Source organism: Acomys minous (assembly GCF_964271855.1).
Source record: "Acomys minous genome assembly, chromosome: 4".
NCBI classification, from domain to species: Eukaryota; Metazoa; Chordata; class Mammalia; order Rodentia; family Muridae; genus Acomys; species Acomys minous.
In genome coordinates, this window is record NC_140486.1 from 8673973 (window position 1) to 8694589 (window position 20617).

A 20617-nucleotide genomic window follows, 5' to 3' on the forward strand; every position below is an offset into this window, starting at 1 on the left:
GATTCAGACTGCCTGTCCTGAGGGTCCCAGGGCAGCCCCTAACCCCCAGCTTGGTCAGAAAGCCAACTAAGCCAGAACTTCCCAGGTCAGGAGCAGGGGAAGGCCAAGCAGGCTGAAAGCACAGCCCAGCACAGGTTTACAACGTCAAGAGCAGACCAAGGTGCTCCTGGAGACAAGACAATCAAGTACGCAGCAACTTATTTGCCCAGAGGGTTCTAGGACCTGCTGACATTAGCATTCTGGGTAGTTACAGGGAGTCATCCTTGCATTTGGAAAAGACACTTAACCTCAAATGGCTCAAGAAAAAAAAAGCCACTGTGGTCCAAATTTAACTTGGTGATGATGTCTATGCAAAAAACTAACAAACAAAAAGGCTGAATGCAAAAACAAACAAAAAGCGCAATCCTAGCCAGCCTGGTTCAGACTCATGCCAGCCTTCCTTCCTACAGCTAATGCTCACAAGGACTCAGGCTAGGAGGCAGAGGCCTAAGTCCCAGGGCCAAACACGCACAAGATGCCAGGGCACAGGCGCCTCACCTGGAGAAATGACAAGAGGCGCACAGCCCGAGCCCTCCACAGTCCGGCGTCAGCTTTCACTCTGCCTGAAGGTCAGATACACCAGTAGATCTTAAGATAGCAACAAGACCTCCTGAAACAGCTGAACTGTTCCTCCTCACCTTCTAGGCCAGACTGGTAGTCTCTCCCCACCCCAAGCACTGCTCTCACCCACAGCAGACAAGGGACAGGCTGTGGATCAGCCAGGGGATGATGGCTCCGGACACCCAGAACCAATGTTCTGGGAAGCTGGGCAGCAGTGCTGGTGGTGTGCCATGTTCAGTCCCCTCTCCTGGCTTCTGGACAGGGTGCCCTGGGAAACTGACTGGGAGCACCTGTTGCGTGGCCAGAACAAAGCAACCATCTACCGAGGCCGGCATCCCAATCAGACTTGAGGCTGCACAAATAAGGCTGTGTCACGGCACTGCCACTAGTGGTGGTGCCACATTGTCGCTGTGGCAGCTACTCCAAGGGAAGCTGGAGTGAGAGGTGCTTGTTATGTACGAGCTGTTGGTGATGTTGATTCTCGCTCATTTCAGGAGTCCTTTGGCTCTGTCTGTTCCAGTGTGCCAACAGAGGTCTGGAACCATCAGCTCCAAGTTAGCTCCAAGTTTCTCCATCAATGGCAGTGACAGATAGCAATGAAGCATGCGGTCAAGCCCAGAGGCTCGAGTTAAAAAGAATAGTCAGGTAAGCACTTGTAGAAAAGCAGCAGGCAATTGGTAGAAGCAGCAGGTCTGTGCACTGAGCACACCAGTGCAGCATGAGGGCTGACCTGCTGCAGCCAGCACGCCCTTCACCTGCTTAGCTCCTCTCCTCTGGGCTCCATCCCCAGGTGGCCCACTTAGGGCAGGAGCTCCACACAGGGCCAAGGCTGAGAATCCTGGGTGGCACTATTGTACCTTACACAGGGCGGGCACTCTACACCAGGAGGAGAAGGCTGAAATAGTGAAAAAGTCACCCTCCAAGGCCTGTCCTCAGTGCCAGCTGTAGCCCGAGAGGCTCATCACAGCTCTTGCCACCAGCTCTGGAGTAGCATCTGAGGTTCTGTCCTGGGGGACAGGTATGGGAGCAGAGAGTTCAAAGTCCCCGCCCCAAGAGACACGTACTTAGAACAGAGCATAGGCAAGCCTGAGCTCCAGAGTGCTAGCAAAGAATAAAGACCTGGGTGCTACAGGAAGTTGAGCCAGGTTTGGCTGGATACCCATAATTTTTCCACTCGGGGAACTGAAACAGGAAGCTAGTGACTACCAGGCTGGCCTGGGCTCCATGGCAGAGCCTGTCTTGAAAAACGGAAGCCATGGTGAAACAGCAGCAACAGCTAGTAGCTCCATGGCCAGCTGAGGGGAAAAGAAGCAGGCAGCTAAAGAGCTCTCTGGAAAGCGGAGCCATTTTCAGACTGGTCTTAACGGCCCCCGGTGCCTACTGTGATGTAGCATCACCCAGAGTATTGCACGCCAACAGAGCCACAATGGAAGTGGAGGCCAGACGTGGTGCCAGAGAGGGCAGAACACTCAGGAGTTCAATGTTGACAGGGAGAAGCACAGTATCCAGTACCAGGCCTGGAGGGATGTGGGCTCAGCCTGCTCCACCCAACCAAACCAGGACATCAGCAAATAAGGCACCCTCCCCCAGGTAGGAGATTAGTGCAGTGGGTATCACAATATTAACTTTTAGCATCCAGTATGGGGAAAAAAAACCAACCAAACAAACAAACATACAACAACAAAACAAAACAGGGAAATGTCGTCCCTACATGGAGGGACAACAACCAGAAAAAGCAAGAAGCATTATTTGCAAGGAAATGGTAGACAAAGCAGGAAAAAATTTTAGAATAATACTGTAAACACTAACTAAAAGGAGCCTAGGAGTGTTTATAAAGAACTAACAGGGGAGCCAGGATGTCATCCCACTTGTTGGAGGGACATTCCTCAAGGAAGGACAATCACCCAGAATCTCCAGGAGAATCTGGGGCGGCTGCAGGCTCTGTCTCAAATAAGATTCGTTATCGGGGCTCAAAAAGAGATCCGATCTGATGGAAAAGTCAGTGCAACTCCAGATACCTCCACAGAGATTATGCTGCCTAAAGAAGGAAAACTAACCATGCTTCTGAGAACCATAGGCAACACCAGGTGCAGCTGCACAGGCGTAGTGAGCATGCTCAAGAGGAGAAGAGAGAGCAGAACAGGGGCAGGGCTCACAGACCATGATCACAGACCTGACTATCCAAGGCGCGCCGTTACAGCCAAGTACAGAGACACGGATTCCGCCACCTCACCAGCTATGGCTGAACGTCAGAGGCAGAGACAAAAATCTTGAAAGCAGAAGAAGAAAAAAATGTCACTTACAGAGGACCCCCCCTCCCCCGAGTAAGATGAGCAACTGACTTCTCACCAGACACAATGGAGCAGAAGGATGACATTCAAAGTGCTTTCTATTTTCTCTTGAGATGAAGTCTTGCACTGTAGCCCAGGTTGTCCTTGAACTTGCCATCTGCCTGTTGTTCAAATCATAACCACAGGCGGTCCACAGAGGCTATGCTAATATTAGAGTAAGCCATAAGCCAGATCTGCGGGGCAGGCCAGCTCCTTGGCTGCCTGGGAGGCTGAGGCAAAGGTCAAACCTTCAAGGCCTGCTTGGGCTACAGAGGCATCTTAGTGAACCCAGTCCCTAGAGAGGTCACTTGGGATCAGTGTATATACCATGAGAAATGTCAGGAGACATTTTATAATAACAAAGAAGGTCAGTGTGAGACAACTACATATGCACCTAACAACTGCTCCAAAATCAAGAAAGCAACAACGGACTTTCCGAATAATTAACAAATATTCGGAAACTTCAATACCAGCTTTCAAAATGGATACAGCTGGGCAGATGAAATAGTGAGGAAAAATGCCTCAGCATGACTGTCAACCATGACCCAAGAGGCACCCACCTCTCCTCAGACCAGCAAGGGCATCTCCTGGAGAGACACCACAGGAGAAGCCCCAGCACAAGCTTTGCCTCAGAATTTGAATGGAAGCATTCTCTACAGTTACAGCAGATTATAATAAAAACCACCAAAGACACTTGAGAGGTTCATAAATATGAAGGCTGCAGTATAGTCTTAAACAGTAAATGGGTCGGAGAAATTCTGAAGGGAATGAAAAAACCACTTTAAGATAGAAAAAAAAAAAGGACACAAGACCAAAACACACGGGGAGGGGGGTCAGTCCCCCCACCACAGAGTGAACTCCTGGATGTAAACATATATTTCAAAGTACAATAGAAATAAACCTAAAATCAATAATAAGAAAGAAATCAATAAGAAACCAGAAGAAAGTGCTCACTGTGGCAAAAGCAGGCAGAGCACAAAACAAACAACCAAAATGGGGGGGGGGGGGGTTAAAGTGGAATTAGGTAAAGTAGATAAAGAAAAATCAGCAAAACCAAAAGTTGGCTCTTTGAGTAGATCAGAGAATTGACATGGCTGTAAGTAGAGAAACAAAAGCAAACAAAGGAGACTGGAGTAAAACCGCCAGAGTCAAGAATAAAAGCAGGACCACTGCCGACTGCTCAGGGAAGGAAAAGGAACTACAAGAGCGAGAGACTGGAGAGGTGCGCTGAGGTGCATCTGAAACCAGACTTCAGGACAGACAGCCACGGTGGAGAAGGAAGCGACCGACAATCTAGGTAGACTTAGAGCACACCATCAAAAGGAGTTAGCTTGTCATCGGCTTAAAGCTTGTGTGCTTCAATTTTCTGCATCCATTCTTCCTTCCCTTTTGGTCCCCCCATCCCTTGAAATCAGCACGTTCTAAAACATCCCAGGCTGTGAACAGCAGAGCTGAGGGCTAAGTGTGAACAAGCCATGCTTGGGGAAGCGACTCGTGACGTCACAGGTAAGTGCGGATGGAGGTGTTGGCAGAGGGACAGGTTGCAGGAGTGAAATGGAGCCAGTGTCTCAGGAGTACATACCCAGGTAGGGCCGCCTGGGGAGGACTTTGAGTTCTTCGTCCTTACTGTCTGTGGCTACATTCAAAAAGAGAGAGAGAGACAAAACAAAGAGAGAAGACAAAAACAGACTGGTTTTTAACACTGGCAGGGTGTATTTCCTACAGTTGTTGCATTTCTTAATTAAACAAACAAACAACAACAACAAAACAAGAACAACAACAGAGGAGAAAAGAGTTTTGTTTCTTTGAGTTAAAAAAAAATCTGCTTTCTGAATTGTTTTCCAATCTACTCTCTTCTAATAATGTCCTAAGCTGGTGCACAGGAGTTAAGGGGAGGCGGGAATCCCCAGCATAATTCTCACTTCATGTCTACAGTCAAGGGACATTAACAACTGCAGTAGGACAGGCCCCAATTTTCATGTCCCTAGAAGCTCAGGCAGCCTGGGATTGAGGACAGTTAATCAGGAGCTGAAATGTTCTCACAGGCTGCGTGACACAACAGTTTTAGAGCTCACACAGCAACAGGCCGGCTGCCATAGGGCAGCAAGTTCAACAGTGGATGTGACAGGTGTGTTGCACAGACACCATGACAAGGACACTCAGCCTGCCTGAGCGGACATCTCACCTGAACTGAGCAGGCCAGCAGAACCTGCCAACACGTTATACTTTAACCTTCCTGCTAACAACTGCACCAGGTCAATAGCCCGAAGCACCTCGTGCCAGGGCACCTCAGGTCAGCTGGCAGACTCTCACTTTCTGGGGTTTAAATTGTTGAAACAGATGTGAGGTCACAGGCTGTGTCCCTACCAGCACTCTGTGGAAGTAAACGGTTGGCAGCTAACAGTCAAATGACCTCTTCCCTGTGAGGAATGGGCACCTATCACCAAATCTGTGGTTTGCAGACCACAGGCAGAGCACAAAGTGTAGCCTCCTGGCACCCAGCTATGATTGAGGCCAAGCTCACTAGTGCCTCTGATAAAGATCTAGAATGTGCTGGGACATTCAGGCACCTACAGTCTCCTGTTTTCACAGTCAGACAGGCTTAGAGCTGAAAACTGCTGTGTATAGGGCAGACAGGAGAAAGTCCCAAGCTGAGAAAAGCTGGAGACACTTGCAACCATCACAAAATCTCTACAGATGTGTCGCACTCTCTACATGAACTGGGGATCTGGATGTGGCCCAGAAATGGCTGGGTGCCCCTCATCAGGAAGTGTAACTTGTGACCTACCCTTGAGAGATTGTGTGTGTGTGTGTGTTCCCATCCTCTTCAATCCTCAGATGCTATTTGACTTCCAAGACCAGACTGCAAGAAAGACGCAGCAGCCCAGGTTCTCCCTTCTCAGCCTAGGTTTTCGGGTAACCTGAAGGTGAAGCCTCAGGCTCACGTGGGAGTTCTGAAGAAGCTGACACAGGTGTGCCCTACTTCCCAAGGCTCGGGAAGGCACGCAGGTCAGCCCAGCAGGACCACCTGGGTTGCTATGTGTGTGACCGGCTGTGGACATTGGCAGCAGGTGGGCTAGAGGGCAGCACAGGAGATAAAACCAAGGCGAACCAAGCTTAGAACTGGGGTGGGATGCAGGCCCAGCACACAAGTTCCTGCTGTGACGCGTAGCAGTAATAGCAAAGCGTTTGCAAAGGCACCAGGGTGGTAACCAGCCCTCTCACAACACTCCATAAAAATTTACCTTATGGCCTGGCGGTGGTGGCGCACGCCTTTAATCAAAGCACTTGGGAGGCAGAGGCAGGCAGATCACTGTGAGTTTGAGGCCAGCCTGGTCTACAAAGTGAGTCTAGGACAGGCAGGGCTATACAGAGAACACCTGTCTCGAAAAACCAAAAAGTGAAAGAAAGAAAGAAAGAAAGAAAGAAAGAAAGAAAGAAAGAAAGAAAGAAAGAAAGAAGCAAGCCAGCCAACCTTTACCTATAGGTGCCACCCATCTACTGGAGAAGGTTCCTACCCAGAGCTCTGACACATGTCAGAAAAATTCAACCACCTGTCTCTGAGGCACAATTTTGTCAGATAACTTCTAGGAGAAATTTAAAATGGAAAAAAAAATACACTGTAAAACAAAATTTAAATTAAAAAACAAACAAGTAAATTAGAGACAAAATTACCCAAATGAACACACATACTGTGCTGGTAGTGCACCTGGGGAAAGGCACCACTGGTGGTGACTCGGAGGCACATCTCTGCCAGAACATGGCCAAGGAGCACTCAGCCTGAGTGTATGATCCGCCAGTCTACCCACTGTCCTAGCAACCACGCTGCTAGCAATTATTATTCTCACTTAGGAAAGCAGCGTGGGCTATGGCACACATCCCATAATACTTTGGGTTCCAGCGAAACACGGCTGGGACACAGGTGGTGGAAGAGCAAAGCCATGTTTGAAGCTCAGCTGGCCTTGCCACAAGGGCTCAGCAGGGAGAATGTGTGCAGTAATGGGGGGTTCGATGGGGGTCCAAAAACCAGGCCCGCTGTAAAAGCCAGGGGACAACCACAGCCCGGGCCAGAGATATCCAATCCCAGACTCTGCTGAGACACAACCCACTACAGTCCAGAGCAGAGACGATGTGCAACACCCTGCAGAGATGGAGCAAGGGTCCAAAGACCTAGTGCTTCTACCCAAGCGCTCCCACTGAACCAGCGGGCACCGGCGAGTTCAATAAAGCAGCCAAAGTGGAACGCATCAGAGCTCCAAGCACGTGTGAATTCATCCTTCGGCATACTGTAGTCATCAGTGCCGCTTCTAGGAAGTCAGCCACAAAGGCTGATGGATGATCGAGACCTCCACATATGTTTCTTCCACATATCAGACCTCTGTTAACTCAGTGAGTGGCCATGGAGCCTCTGCCCAGAGGCGCTCCAGCTAATGATGAACACACACTGTGCAGCCCTCAAGGACAGAGCATCTCCTTTTCAGGCACCCACAACCTTGGCATCTCTGTGCCCTGAAAACCCAGAAAGACCTCATGGGACCAATCAACCTCTGGATCCAGTTACCTTTAAAATTCTTTTCCAGGACAAAAAGGACTGAGAGGCAGCAACTGCTCGGGTGCCTACTGCAGTCTCTACCACAGAGGTTCCTGGAGGCCCTCGGGAGTCTGCAGCTCAGGCCTGCTCTTGCTGCAGAGCGCCCACAGATAAATCACAGTTCTCAGTGGACAGTGCAGAGAGAAGGGGGGCTGCAGAGGGGTTCTAGCTCAACAGTAATTAATGTTATAAAGAAAAGACACAGCCCAACTACTGAGCAAGAAAGAGCACTAGCCCTCATAGTATGCCTGTGCTCAGACCCTGACTCAAGGGCTAACCAAGTAGCCGAGAGTCAGAACACACAGCCAGAAATATCCACACCAATGGAATGGTTGATTATATGGGGTTGTGCACTTATGTGGATGGCGTGGGTCTTTTTTGGCTATCTTTCTTACATCACTTTCTAGTACGGTGCTTCTCAATCTTCCGAACGCTGCAACCCTTTAATGTATACAGTTGCTCATTGTTTTGGTGACCCCACCACTACCACTATAGAACAGCTTTCATTGCTACTTCATAACTGTAATATTGCTACTGTTTTGAATCATAAGGTAAACATCTGTGTCTTCTGATGGTCTTAGGTGACCCCTGTGAAAGGGTCATTCGACCCCTAAAGGGGTCACCACCCACGTGTTCAGAACTGCGCTCTGGAGATACAATTTGAACCATTTACAAAGGCAGTGATGTCCGGGGTTTGCCTCGAAACATGCTGCACTGAGCTGAGAAGCCACTTAATGGTAGAACACCTGTCCAGCAGGAACAGACCTGGGTCCCAGTCCTAGTGGGGGTCAGGGGTCAGGGGTCAGGGTAGGATCAGGATATAGGGTCAAGTGAGGGGTAGGGGTCAGGGTGGGTGCATGATGTGAGCTCAACCACAAATGGCCTGCCTTAGACTCTCTCCTCACTTTTATAAGTGTTAGTGACTTCACATATTAAAAACTGAAACTGAAAACCAAAACACATCAAGCACCCACAGGGCACGCCCACTCTCCACGGGCTCCAGAGGCACAGCGCACCTGCCTGGCAGGAAGAGGCACCACACTGTCCCATGGAGCCACCTCCATCCCCTGCCTCCCCCAGACTCAGTACTTAGAGCCCGACATTCTAAGCGAGCAGAGGGAGGTTGGGGAAAAAAGTCTCATGCAACGTGTGATTCTAATTTTGGAAGTTACACAGATTTGGTGATAAAACCACTGACTGTAAAAGAAAAAACTTGGAAAATGTACCAAAATGTTCAAAATAGTCACAAGGGTCTATTTTACTTCCTCCGCCCTGTCTTCCTCAAAGTCTACTATGAGATTAACCTCTGCATGTTCGTTATAGCAAGAAAACAGTTTTAGATCATGCTCTCTCTTTTTCGTTTATTTTGGGTTTTTTGCTTAAGAAGTCTCACTGTGTAGCCCTGGCTGGCCTGCAATTTGCTATATAGACCAGGCTGACCTTGAACTCAGAGATTAACCTGATTTAGTCTCCCAAATGCTGGGATTAAAAGCATGTTAAAGGTGTGCGCCCATTTGTTTCTTTGTTTTTAATCTTTACTGGCAAATTGAACTAGTTACCCTTAAAATTAAAGGTATAATATTAAGACAACTGGAAAAAATTAAGCTTTCATTTAAAAAAAAAAGAAAAAGAAAACATTAAGTTACAACTATTTTTAAATGTCCCTATCCTCTCTTGGGAGCAGAAGCAGAAGGATCTTTGTGAGCTCAAGGCCAGCCTGGACTACACAGGGAGTTCCAGAGCAGCGAGGCCTACACAGATTCTGTCTCAAAATAAAGATGTTTTCATAGGGCTGGCGAGATGCTCAGTGGGTACAAGCATTAGCTATGCAAGCATGAGGGCCTGAACACTGTTCTCCAGCACGACGCGCGCACAGAAAGCTGACATGGATTCCACAGCCTCGATGGAAAATGGTAAGCTCTCACTCAGTTCACTGAGAGACCTGGCCTCAAGGGAATAAAGCAATGGGAAATACAGGACACCTGTCCTAGCTACTTTTAGGTCAACTTGACACGAGGTAGAGTCATCTGAAAGGAGGGAGCCTCAACTGAAGAAATGCCTCCGTAAGATGGAGCTGTGAGACATTCTCTTCACTTGTGATTGAGGGGGAGGGCCCGGCACACTGCAGGCAGTGCCATCCCTGGGACGCTGGCCCTGGGTTCCATGAGAAAGCAGGCTAAGCAAGCCACGGGAAGCAAGTAAGTAAGCAGCACCCCTCCATGGCCTCTGCATCAACTCCTGCCTCCTGGTCCCTGTTCCTATCCTGACTTCCTTTGATAGTGAACTATGATGTGGAATCGACCCTCTCCTCCCCAACTTGCTTTCTGGTCATAGTGTTTCGGCACAGCCATAGTAACTTTAACTAAGACAACACCCAGAGCCCTCCTCTGCCCTCTGCATCATAAGCACCTGTAACACGCATGTACACATACACATAACACACACACACACAGGTTTATACTAATTCTTTTTTCAACTTTTTAACATTTATTTATCTGTGTGAGTGTGTGTGTGTGTGAGTGTGTGTGAGTGTGTGTGTGTGTGTGAGTGTGTGTGTATGTGTGTGAGTGTGTGTGAGAGTGTGTGTGTGTGAGTGTGTGTGTGAGTGTGTATGTGAGTGTGTGTGTGAGTGTGTGTGTGTGAGTGTGTGTGTGTGTGTGTGTGTGTGTGTGTGTGTGCATATGCATGGCATGGCGTGTATGTGGAGTTCAGAGGACAACACACAAGAGTCGGTGCCAAGGGTCAAACCGGGGTTCCCAGACTTAACAGCACGTGACTTCTTACTAGCCCTTCATAAATTATTTTCACAATCAGTTTGCCTGAGTTGTGCCTTATGAGGCTCACGGTACAACCAGACCATCTCTCTTCTTGGGAGGGTGTTAAAAGGCCTGTTAGAAGGCACCAACTTCCTGTGTAAAATACAGCTGTAAGAAAGTGAGGTGTTAGGACTGGAGAGATGGCTCAGTGGTTAAGAACACTGATTGCTCTTCCAGAGGTCCTGAGTTCAACTCCCAGCAACCACATGGTAGCTCAAAACCAGCTATAACATGACCTAATGCACACTGTATACATAATAAACAAAAAAACAAAAAAGAAAAAAGAAAGAAAGTGAGGTGTCTCCTGAGCCCCGGGACCTCGGCAGCTTCAGGGCTGGGTGGCTGTGGGCTGGCACCAGGGTGCATTTCTGGGTTTTTTTTTTTTCAGACACCACCCTCCTCTCCCTCCTCACAGATGGTAGGAAATGAACCCACACATTTCATTAAAGCTATTCTCAGGAATACACTAAGGCCAGTGTCTTAGCTAAAGCTGACATGAAGCCCGGTAAATATGAATTGGACTAAAAAACTAAAATTGCTAAGGGTGTTAATATCAGGAATTCTCAGGCGAGTCTGGTGGCACACACCTTTAGTTTCAGCACTCGGGAGGCAGAGGCAAGAGGATCTCTGTGAGTTCTGAGCCAGCCTGGTCTACATGGTGAACTCTAAGACACCCAAGACCCTATCTCAAAAAACCAAACTAATAACAACAAAAATAATAATTCTCAGACAAGCCCTGCTGCTCCATGCAGGTCTAAGGCCCAGCGACGCTCAGGGCCATGTGGTGAGACCTGCTCTGTCCCCTGAAATTAGATTAGCCACAAGGAGACCGAGAATAAGGGTTCTTCCTCAAGCCCATGAATCTTAATCATGTCTGCAGAGGGCCTTCCTAAATTAAGGGACATCCCTGAGGTTACTCTGATGCCCATTAGGGGCCCCTGATAAAAATTCAAATCCCAGTCCTAGGCCTGGAAACTGTTGCTTCACTAGTTTAACTCAGTCCTAGTTACCAGGATACAAATGGTGCCCTGAAAATTTTACCCAGAACAACAACACACAAGAGAACAACTGGACTGCACTTTCTGATCTGGACTGTGCTGTGGTGTGGCACTCGGGTACACTCTTAAAGCTCCCTACACTCACTGTCACCTGAGGTGAAGGACAGTGAGCGCCTGGGTAGACAAACGCCATTAAGTCGCCACACTATACACAAGCCCCCTGCAGCCGACATGTGATATGGGTCACATCAGAGCCAACACACACGGCAATCGAAGTCACAAGCCTGTTCTTGTATTTACAACACAGAAGCAGCGCAAACATGCAGCGAGCCCTGGGATCCTGGGTACAACTGTCCCCTTGCCATTCAGCATTCCTATTGTGTGAGCATGGTGCATCTGCAGCCACACCATCCTGCCCCAAGGCTGTATGGAAGCTTGGAGTAAAGAGAAGGGCAGGTCAGGCTGCTAAAAGGCAAGGCCACGGTTCCAAGGAGGGCTGTGAGCCTCAGCTCCTACGTGATAGCTATGTTCTCTCGAGGTAGGACTCTCAATATTATCAGCACCAGCACTGGTGTTGCTTTAAACACACACACACACACACACACACGGATGGGGAATAGATGCTCAGGGGAGCTTAGGGATGATATCAATGTGGAAAGAATGGATGAGAACTCAGCAGAAGATACACCACCAGATGTAGCCACTTTCCATGAAGACGAGGATGGCATCACCTGTTTTACTACAACTAGATGGAAAAGGGTCCTGTTAATAGGTGGAAAGTAATGGTCAGAAATAAAGACACAGCGACATCATCTCCCAGGTATCCCCCTCAAACTAAACTAAACACTAAATGCTTCTATAAACAAGAATAAACACTCTTGTCCCTCCCTCCCCCCCAACTCTGTGTCTGTCTGTCTGTCTGTCATCTGTCTCTCCAACAAATCCAGAGAAAGAGAGAGCTGTACTAGTTCATTAGTGGAAAGACCAAAGGAAGGCTTTTTCTGGATGTGGTGGTATGTGCCTATATTCCCAGAATGCTGAGGTAGGGGCATTGAGAGCAAAGGCCAGTGTGAATTGTGGAGAGGGAACTAGCCTTGAAGAAAAAAGAGAAAGGAGAATCAGAATTAGAAGGAGGAGGCAGAATTTAACTCTCTGGTGCACAAGAAGCCCACCAGTCGGCACCGACCTCGAAGTACAGATGAGAAAGATTTTGTGAAGAAAGGGCCAAAACCACCAAGTACTTTGTGTTTTCTGAGCTACCCAAGGTCAAGGGAGGGGCTTGTGCTCAGCAGGTGATGAGTCTTGCCCACGTCGTCAGGCCATAGAACACAAAGACCTGGCTGTGTTATGCCTTAGGTGGGACATGGCTAACGGGCACCCGGATGGGGTTTGGTTAACCTGACCGCTGCCCTCAGAAACAACTCTGCCCTCTCCAGCTCTTCTGTGACAACACTCCGTGAGGATGTGAGCAAAAGTGCCAGGAAACCCCACCCAGATTCTAGCTTCTTCCAGGAAAGAAAATCTTATCTTAATTGTTCCAAACTGTGAATTGTTTCGTCTTTTACAATCTGAAAAACACTAGTACCAATTACAGATAATCATCATCTAGTGAAGTGAAAGCTGCCTAGATAACAACGAAGTCGTTTTTTGGCTTCACAGAAGCTAAGTTTTGTCTGTTGACTAGGCAAGCCTTCCTAGAAGATGCTGCGCCCACCTGTGAAGGAGCGGCGTTTAATGTTGAGCTCGTTGGCCACACGGACCTCAGTGCAGACCTTCAGCATCAGCAGCATGGTCAGGATCATGACGATGCTCTGCCACAGGAGCGGGGACTCAAAGTGCCTTCCAAACCTAGGGAGTGAAGACAGCCAATCAGGAAGGGAACAGATAGCAGCCCCAGCCAGCACGGCCACCGCCCTTCCTCAGCCAGTGCCTCCTCAAGAGTGCCTCCTCAGCTAGTGCCTCCTCAGCCAGCGCCTCCTCAGCCAGTGCCTCCTCAGCCAGCGCCTCCTCAGCCAGCACCTCCTCAGCTAGTGCCTCCTCAGCCAGCGCCTCCTCAGCCAGCACCTGAGCTGCTAATGGGTGTGAAGTCCAGGTAGAGTCTCATGCGTGCATCACAGCCCTGGCACTTGCTGCCTAGTCTTCCAAGGTCTGCATGTGCAACTGGGCTAGAGTGAGGAAGGGCCAAGGGACCCAGGCCAGACTCTGCAAGGAATTTGGAACACCATGCGCACAAGAGGCTTTTCCAAAGTCCACATCTCTCTCTCCTCACCATGGACTCTGACCTAGTCTCTGTGGCCCCCACCCAGGGCCACCCATTGGTATTAGAGGACCCTACATACCTACCCTCCTGTCAAAGTCTAGTCTTCACCAGGAAAGACACTATTTCTAGACCACAGTAGCTCTGCATCCTGCCTGGAGATGAAGTGTCCATGGAAGACGTGTGGCCTGGTGCCAATTTTCCATTTCCACCCTCCACTACCAACAGAAGGCAGCCAGGACTATCCCCACGAAAAAGCCTCGCTCCACCCAGGCCTCCCAGCCCAGGACCACTTTCTCTCCCTAACTACCCCTCCACTAGCCAATCTAGGGCCATTAGCTTTGGAGGGCAGAACTGCAATTCAGCAGCCAGCAAGATCTGGCACATGCCCTTGGCAGGGTAGAAAACCACCAGGCAGTGACAGACAGACAAGCCCACACAGCTCATCTCCAAAGGCAGGTCCCAGCCCAGCCCTTACACCACCCCTATAAAGCCCAAATGCAGGCTCCAGTTGGCCTCAGACATTTGTTTGGCCTGAAAGTTATTTCTGAGACCTCACTTGGTGGTTAGCACGACATTCAGCCGATTCCACACAGTGGCCTGACAGCGCTACCCCCTGAAAGTAAGGAGATTGAGTCACAGTCCCGGCCTCTCCTCCATGTCTGCAGCCCCCTGACTACACTGGTCTCTTGGGACGGGAGTTACCTCGAGCTGAGAAGAGCTGCCAGTAAAACTTGCAGGAGGGACACAGTGGGGGTGGGGCAGGGCGGGGCTGGGGCGTGTGTGGTCTTGCTGACTCACAGGCAGCACCAAGTCTACCCAGGGGCACATTTTATCAGAGCATCCCTGTGGCTACTGCTACACCAGGAACTTGCCAAAAAAATAAATAAATAAATAAAATAAATAAAAAATAAAAACAATCCACACATGAAAACCAGGCAGTATTTGACATGCTGGGTATATGGTCAATTCCTAGAGGCCCACATCTGGGAGACGGAAACAGGAGGATGGCGAGGTCATGGCTAGCTTGGGCTACACAGCAAATTCCAAGCCAGGCCTGACAATAAGTTAGTTATAAGATAAAGGTATTTCTCAAAACTCTGCCACGACGGAATTGGTAAAAGACCACCTGGAGATACTCGGGGCAATCCTGCCTGTGTCTCAAAGAGTGTCTGCCAGGCCTGCCCACTCTGTGAGGAAAGGCTGTCCCATTATGGTGTGGAGCATACCTACCCTGTAACTGACCTGCAACCTACCCTAAGGCTATGTCTACAAACAATTCCCAGTCAGAGAGACTCCTAACTGGCCTGAGGCCTTCAGAGAGCTCGGGACATTTTCTAAATGTACCACCCAGGTAATCAGAGCCAGTTACTACACAAGGAAAAACAGGCTGCAGGTGAGGCCCTTCTCTGCCATCAGGGTAAGTCTCAGTTTCCTGCCGGGTGGCAAGCCAAGCCTGGATCTTACAAGTCCTCTGTGTAGGTTTCAAGGCCCGAAAGTCCCCTGGGAGTTCATGGCTCCACAGATTAACCAGCTACGTGAGGTCAGGGGAGCTTAGGAAAGAGCAACCTAGGCACCAAGTGGAAATAGGATCTGGCACAGGTAGACAAGCTCTGTTCTTAGGATATGTCCCCGGGTTCTGTGGTGACCACAATGCCCCCCAGATCTGTTCACCTATGACCCATCATCGCAGAGCATGAGCCTTAGAGTTATTGGGAGACAGAACCAAGCCCTTGGTCACCCCTAAGAACCATTCCTCCACGCTGGCTGTCCAGCTGGTAATTTGCTCACAGAGAAGGTCACGTGGGAAGATTAACATGGGGAGTGCCACTTCAGGGCCACCTGAAGCTAAAGGCAAAGCTTCCCAAACAAACTGACACCTACTGCTGCAAAGATTACAGAGAAAAAAAGCCAAGGCCTATGTTCCCATGAACCACATCAAAATCAACCCTAATGAGCATGATGGTCACAATAAAGGAGACCAGCGAGCAGAACAGAGGATTTATTTGGCTGGCTTTGTGTGGGGGAAGGCAGCCGAAACAGGACACAAACTGTCAAAAAGCACAACTCCAAAAGGCATAAGGAACAAGATAAAGAGGAAACAAAGTGTAACATAATCAATTTTTAAAGGTATTTTTTTCAAGTGTCACTTCTTAACAAATTAAATGGCAACAGTCTGTCGCTGAGCAGATCTGCCGAGGGTGTTCCTCTCCTGCTCCTGACTGGAGGTTAGCAGAACTGTTTTGAGGGCCAGTGGCAATGGCCACAGTGGGTGCTGTGTCCAAGGACTCTCAGGAATGAAATGGGACTCCTCGTGGGAGACACCGTGCTGGAGTGGGGTGCTCAAGACCGACCAAGTCCAGCAACCAGTTCTACGGACAACCTCTCCAAGTTGCAAAGTGACAGAAAAACTCAGACGAGGAGGAGGTGACACCACTCCGGCTACTCCCTACATATCAAAGGAAACTTATCACCAGTGTAGCAGAAAGTTACCGCCTCTCAGATAGTGTTTCACACTCACAGCCAAGACCTGCTGCCAGCCAGCAGTGGAAGAGACTGAGCACCAGCAGCCTCAGGTCTCCCAGGGCTGGGTGGAGACCTTGGCTCAAGCAGAACCTGGGCACGAGCCTTACAGTGAGTGCCACTCTGGCCACTCTCCACTTTACTGCCTCTCTTGGCCTGCAAGCATTAGGTAAAGGATTGCCTGGCCCCAGCTTCTAACATCAAAAATGCAAAATCCTGTAACCCACATTGAGAACAGCCTGCTAAAGGTGAGTTCTGTAACACGGTAAGGATTACAGGCATGAGGGTTCCGGATGTTTCTGAATCCCTAGGTTTGCAGTCTTTTCTTGTAGGACTGTCCAAAACAAAACAAAACAAAAACAAAAAACAAAAACAAAACCCTGCACCAAACCTCTAGTGAGCTCTAATGTCTACGTCCCAGTTAGCACTGAAAAACCGTGAGGTTCTAACTCCACCCCTTCCATATTCTGAAGGGGTCCCATCTCACCTGAAGCCTGCCACCACCAGGACCTGCTGCTCTCCACCCTGAGGGAGCTGTGTGAACGAGAACGGGACGGCTCCCGTTAAAGCACAGACACTACAGCCTTTGGCTATATAGTCTAAGAGGATGCTGAGCTGTGAAACCTTGAGAGGGATGGCAAGACCACAGCTACGGAAGGCTCTATAATGAAGCACAGAAGAACAACCATTATATCTCCTTGGCACATCAGGGTCTCTACAGACAGGCACCAGTGTCTCAGACACTGTCCAGACTTCTAGCTTCCATCCTGTGAGGATCTAGAGAGACAGTTCCCAGGTAGAAACACCCAGGAGGGCCAGGGCCCTCAACTCCTCCTTTCCTCAGTCTTCTAGAAGGCACTGGGAAACCAGGACCTGTACACAGTGCCCACTGGAGGCCTGGGGTAGCCCAGGACATCTTGGGACGTGGATTCTACCGAAGAGACCATTTGTGGATGTCTTCTCAGAGGCCCCAGCACAAAAGGAGACCAGTCCCACTGTCCCTCTCCACTAGTGCCCAGAGGAAAATGGCCTCCCTTCTGATTTCTCCAAACCAGGTCAGTAGTCCGACCTCAGGCAGTAGGCGACCCTAAAAGTGAGTATGCCATCCCTACAAAAGTTAAAGTGTGGCTGCACTACATGGGCAGCCTGCCTAAAATCAAGGCTCCATCCTGTGCACACAGACCAGCCAACAGTATGAGCATGGTTATATCGAAGATCTACTTCCAGTCACCCTTAGATTTAATTAGGGCTACTACTTGATTGCACCGGGCCCCAGACAGCCCAGCTGGGGACCTCCACCCTCCTCCCAGGGGAAGGCAAGAGAAGGAATCTTTGAAACGCAATTTCCCAGTTGTTTGTTTGTTTGTTTGTTTGTTTAAACAAAAGTAAGAACTCAATGACCCTTTCTTCAGAAGGTTCCTGGCCCAAAGCAAACAGGAAGGTGGCATCCTCCAACGCTGCAACAATGCCAGCTTACTCCATCTGAGAGAGCTCACTAACTTACCTCCTAACAGACCCAGGCAGCTAGCTACTCCCGAGACACAGGGGGCCCAGTGCTGGGACAGAGTGCAAAAGTGCAGAGAAAACCGCCTACTCATACATTCAGAATGAACACCCTTGGCAAAGCTCACTGAACTGTACAAAGTAGGTGTGTTTTATTTAACGTAGATTTACTGAATTTATTTCTTTATGTGTGTGTGCACAAGTGTCATGGTCCACGTGTGGAGGTCAGAGGACAACCAACAGGGCATGAGGAAGAGAGTTGGCAGCAAGCTCCTATACCCTCTGAGCCATCTCACTGACCCATCAGTCAAGTTGATTTTAACACTGGTTAGGAAAACCTTGGGACATTTCCAACAGTAAACAAAAAGTCAAAAGCAAAGAGCTCTGCAACCAGATCTTTGGATCCCTTCTCCTCGGCTTCTGCAGGCAGCTACCTTCATGAGAAGTGCATAAATAGCCTTCCTTGTGTGCACAGAGCACCTGGGATTGGCCAGAAGGTAAATTACATTTTTTGCTTAGTATGCAATGAAGAGACCTTTTTTTATTTCCTCTGAAAATCCGTCCTCTCAAATATGTATGGGATGGCCACGGTGGCATCTGTCTTTAATCCTAGTACTCAGGAGGCAAAGGCAGAAAGGATCTCTGAGTTTGAAGCCAACTTGGTCTACATAGTGAGTTCCAGGACAGCTGAAGCTACATAGTGAAATCTTGTTTTAAAACAATAACAAAAACCTCAAGTACATATGGTTTCAACAATTGTTAAAATTAATTCCAACTTCCTCAGCAGAATGAAAATGAAAATGAGAGGCAGTTGACCCAAGAAAAGTTAAAACAAAACAAAACAAAACAAAACTCCCTCTAAGTATTATAGAGAAAAGTCTGGCTTCCTACTTAAGGCACAGCCACTTAAGAAGTCAGGAAGAAGCTGGGCGTGGTGGTGCCCCACTCCACACACTAGAAAGGAAAGGCAGGGATCCAGAAACTGTGCCCACAGAGAGGCCCCAGGATGTGTCATACAAAGGTAAGGACACATTAAACTAACGAGCAGATCTGTAGATTATACTTGACTCTCGGCTCCAGCCCTGCCACAATGTGCTGGAAATGACGCATCCTAAGAAGTTCAGTAATAGCTTACGACGCTCAACCACCATTGAAGAATAAGCGCCTGCTCTTCCAGAGATCTTCCGGGTAAGCAGACAGCTCCACTCGCTGCTACCTGAAACCCCCAAGAACAAAGCCATTTCTCCAGCAGCACTCCCAGGTAGGAAAGTCCTCAACTCACCAGAAGAGTATCCGTAAAATATTGGCCACCAGTAGCACCAGGCACACGTGGGTAGAGAAACCGTCGGCGTTCTGAGTCCTCCGGATGTCCCTATACTGAGGGATGTAAGGTACCACCCCTCCGAAGACCATGGCCCCTGCGGCTACCCAAGAAACCAGCTGGTGCAACGGGACCAGAAGCCAACCCAAGCCTTCCGCTTCCATCGCCAGTACCAAGGCCGCGCTGCCAGCCAACGACGTCCACCTGGTCCAAGCTCCTTTGCGCTCTCTTCTCAGTCCGCAAGCTGACTGTCACCTCCACATGGCCGCCGCTATCCTGCGCAGTCAGCCACCATCCCGACCTGGAAGAGGGAACTGGGGTAAATCACTGACAGGAACTGACCTGGACACACCTGTGCCCGACCTGGAGTCTAGGTAGGGGCCTGGCAGCGCGCTGCGCACAGGCTCCCCGGGGCGCGCGGCCAGGGTTTCCCCGCAAAGCCAGACACCCGTCCTGCTCCCAGGAAAGCTAGGGAGACGGAGATGTGCGCCCGGCCATCTGTCTGCCTCCCAGGTGCAGGGAGGAGTATAGTGCTAGGGGTGCACCGCCCCAGAGCTATAGCCGAAGTGACACCGCCCCAAAACGGGTTCAGCTAGTAGGGGGAGGGGTGGACGCGTGGCCCAGAGGGAAACATAGCAACTCGGACCCCAAGTCCTCAAGTTCCCCCAAGGGAGGCGCCGTCAGAAAGCAAAGAGCAACCAAAGTGAAGCGAATCCACGTCCCTTACCAGCCACGCCGCGCCAGTCGGTCCTTCTGTCCCTCAGTCCCAGCCAGAAGAAGCCCCGCCCAGTGACGTCACAATGGATTTCACGCCCACTCTAGGGTCCCGCGGCTACCCCGCTGGGTCCTAACGCGCGCGCGCCTGACACGGTAGGAAAGAAGAGGTGGCAGGCACTCAACTCTGTTTTGCTGTCTGTCCTAGATCTGGAAGAACCTACAGGGAGGCGTTTTCAGGCCAAGTGACCACGTGAACCTGTCTCTAGGTAGCGCCGCGCTCCTGGCACAGTAGATGCCTTGCGGAGCCACTAACAGCTGAAGATGTTGAAAAAAAGCTGTCACAGTGGCCAGCTCGAGGCCTAGGACGCCATCCTCCCCGGGATTCTCGGGGTCTTTGAAAGTCTCTGAAAAGCCTATGAAAAGTTGGCAACTCTTAACCTAGCATCAGAGCTGAACTACTCATTGACTGCCCCAGGCATCCAACTAACTAAACAAGGCTGGCGTCAGCACGCCACAACTCCTCTGTAGGTAACATCAGTCCTCCGGTACTCATTTACAGGAAAAGAAAATCTCTAACCTCAGATGGAGCCTGGGCAAGTTGAACCAGAAGGACCAGCTGCCCTGTCTGGCAGGAGCGACCTATGCAATGAGGTGCCCGATGACGGGGACAGCAAACAAATAGGAAACATTATTAAACTATGCCTGGCATCATCCTTCTGCAAAGAGGGGACTGAGCAGGGGAACTCCCACCCCGCTTCCAGAACGCAGCTGACTCCACCAGGTATTTTTTCCTGTTTCCCACCTGGTTGGTTTTGTGGGAAAGGATTATAAAACTCACCTAAGATCAATTCCAAACAAGCTTGATTGTCCAGGGGCCTAGAAAACACAGGAAGCTTACTCTCCAGCGGAGCCCACAGCCCCCCTAGCAACTTCCTGAATCAACAACACGCCCAACACTCAA

At 49.7% G+C, this 20617-nt stretch overlaps 1 protein-coding gene across 6 annotated transcripts in view; it reads right to left on the reverse strand.

Annotated features, from left to right (window-relative positions):
* The window catches only part of SLC66A2 (solute carrier family 66 member 2), a 32305-nt gene extending 11688 nt beyond the window's left edge, over window positions 1-20617 (reverse strand). Inside the window, exons 1-4 of one of the 6 annotated variants that reach the window (XM_084780672.1) lie at window positions 20495-20617; window positions 18901-19240; window positions 13050-13183; window positions 4513-4566 (exon numbers count right to left, since the gene is read on the reverse strand). In XM_084780672.1, coding sequence (XP_084636798.1) covers window positions 4513-4566; window positions 13050-13183; window positions 18901-19103 — 391 coding nt within the window. In that variant the 5' untranslated portion in view covers window positions 19104-19240; window positions 20495-20617. Of the gene's footprint in view, window positions 1-4512; window positions 4567-13049; window positions 13184-18900; window positions 19241-19585; window positions 19812-20494 lie in introns of those variants that run through there. The other 5 variants (XM_084780674.1, XM_084780670.1, XM_084780671.1 and 2 more) reach the window with 5 other exon arrangements.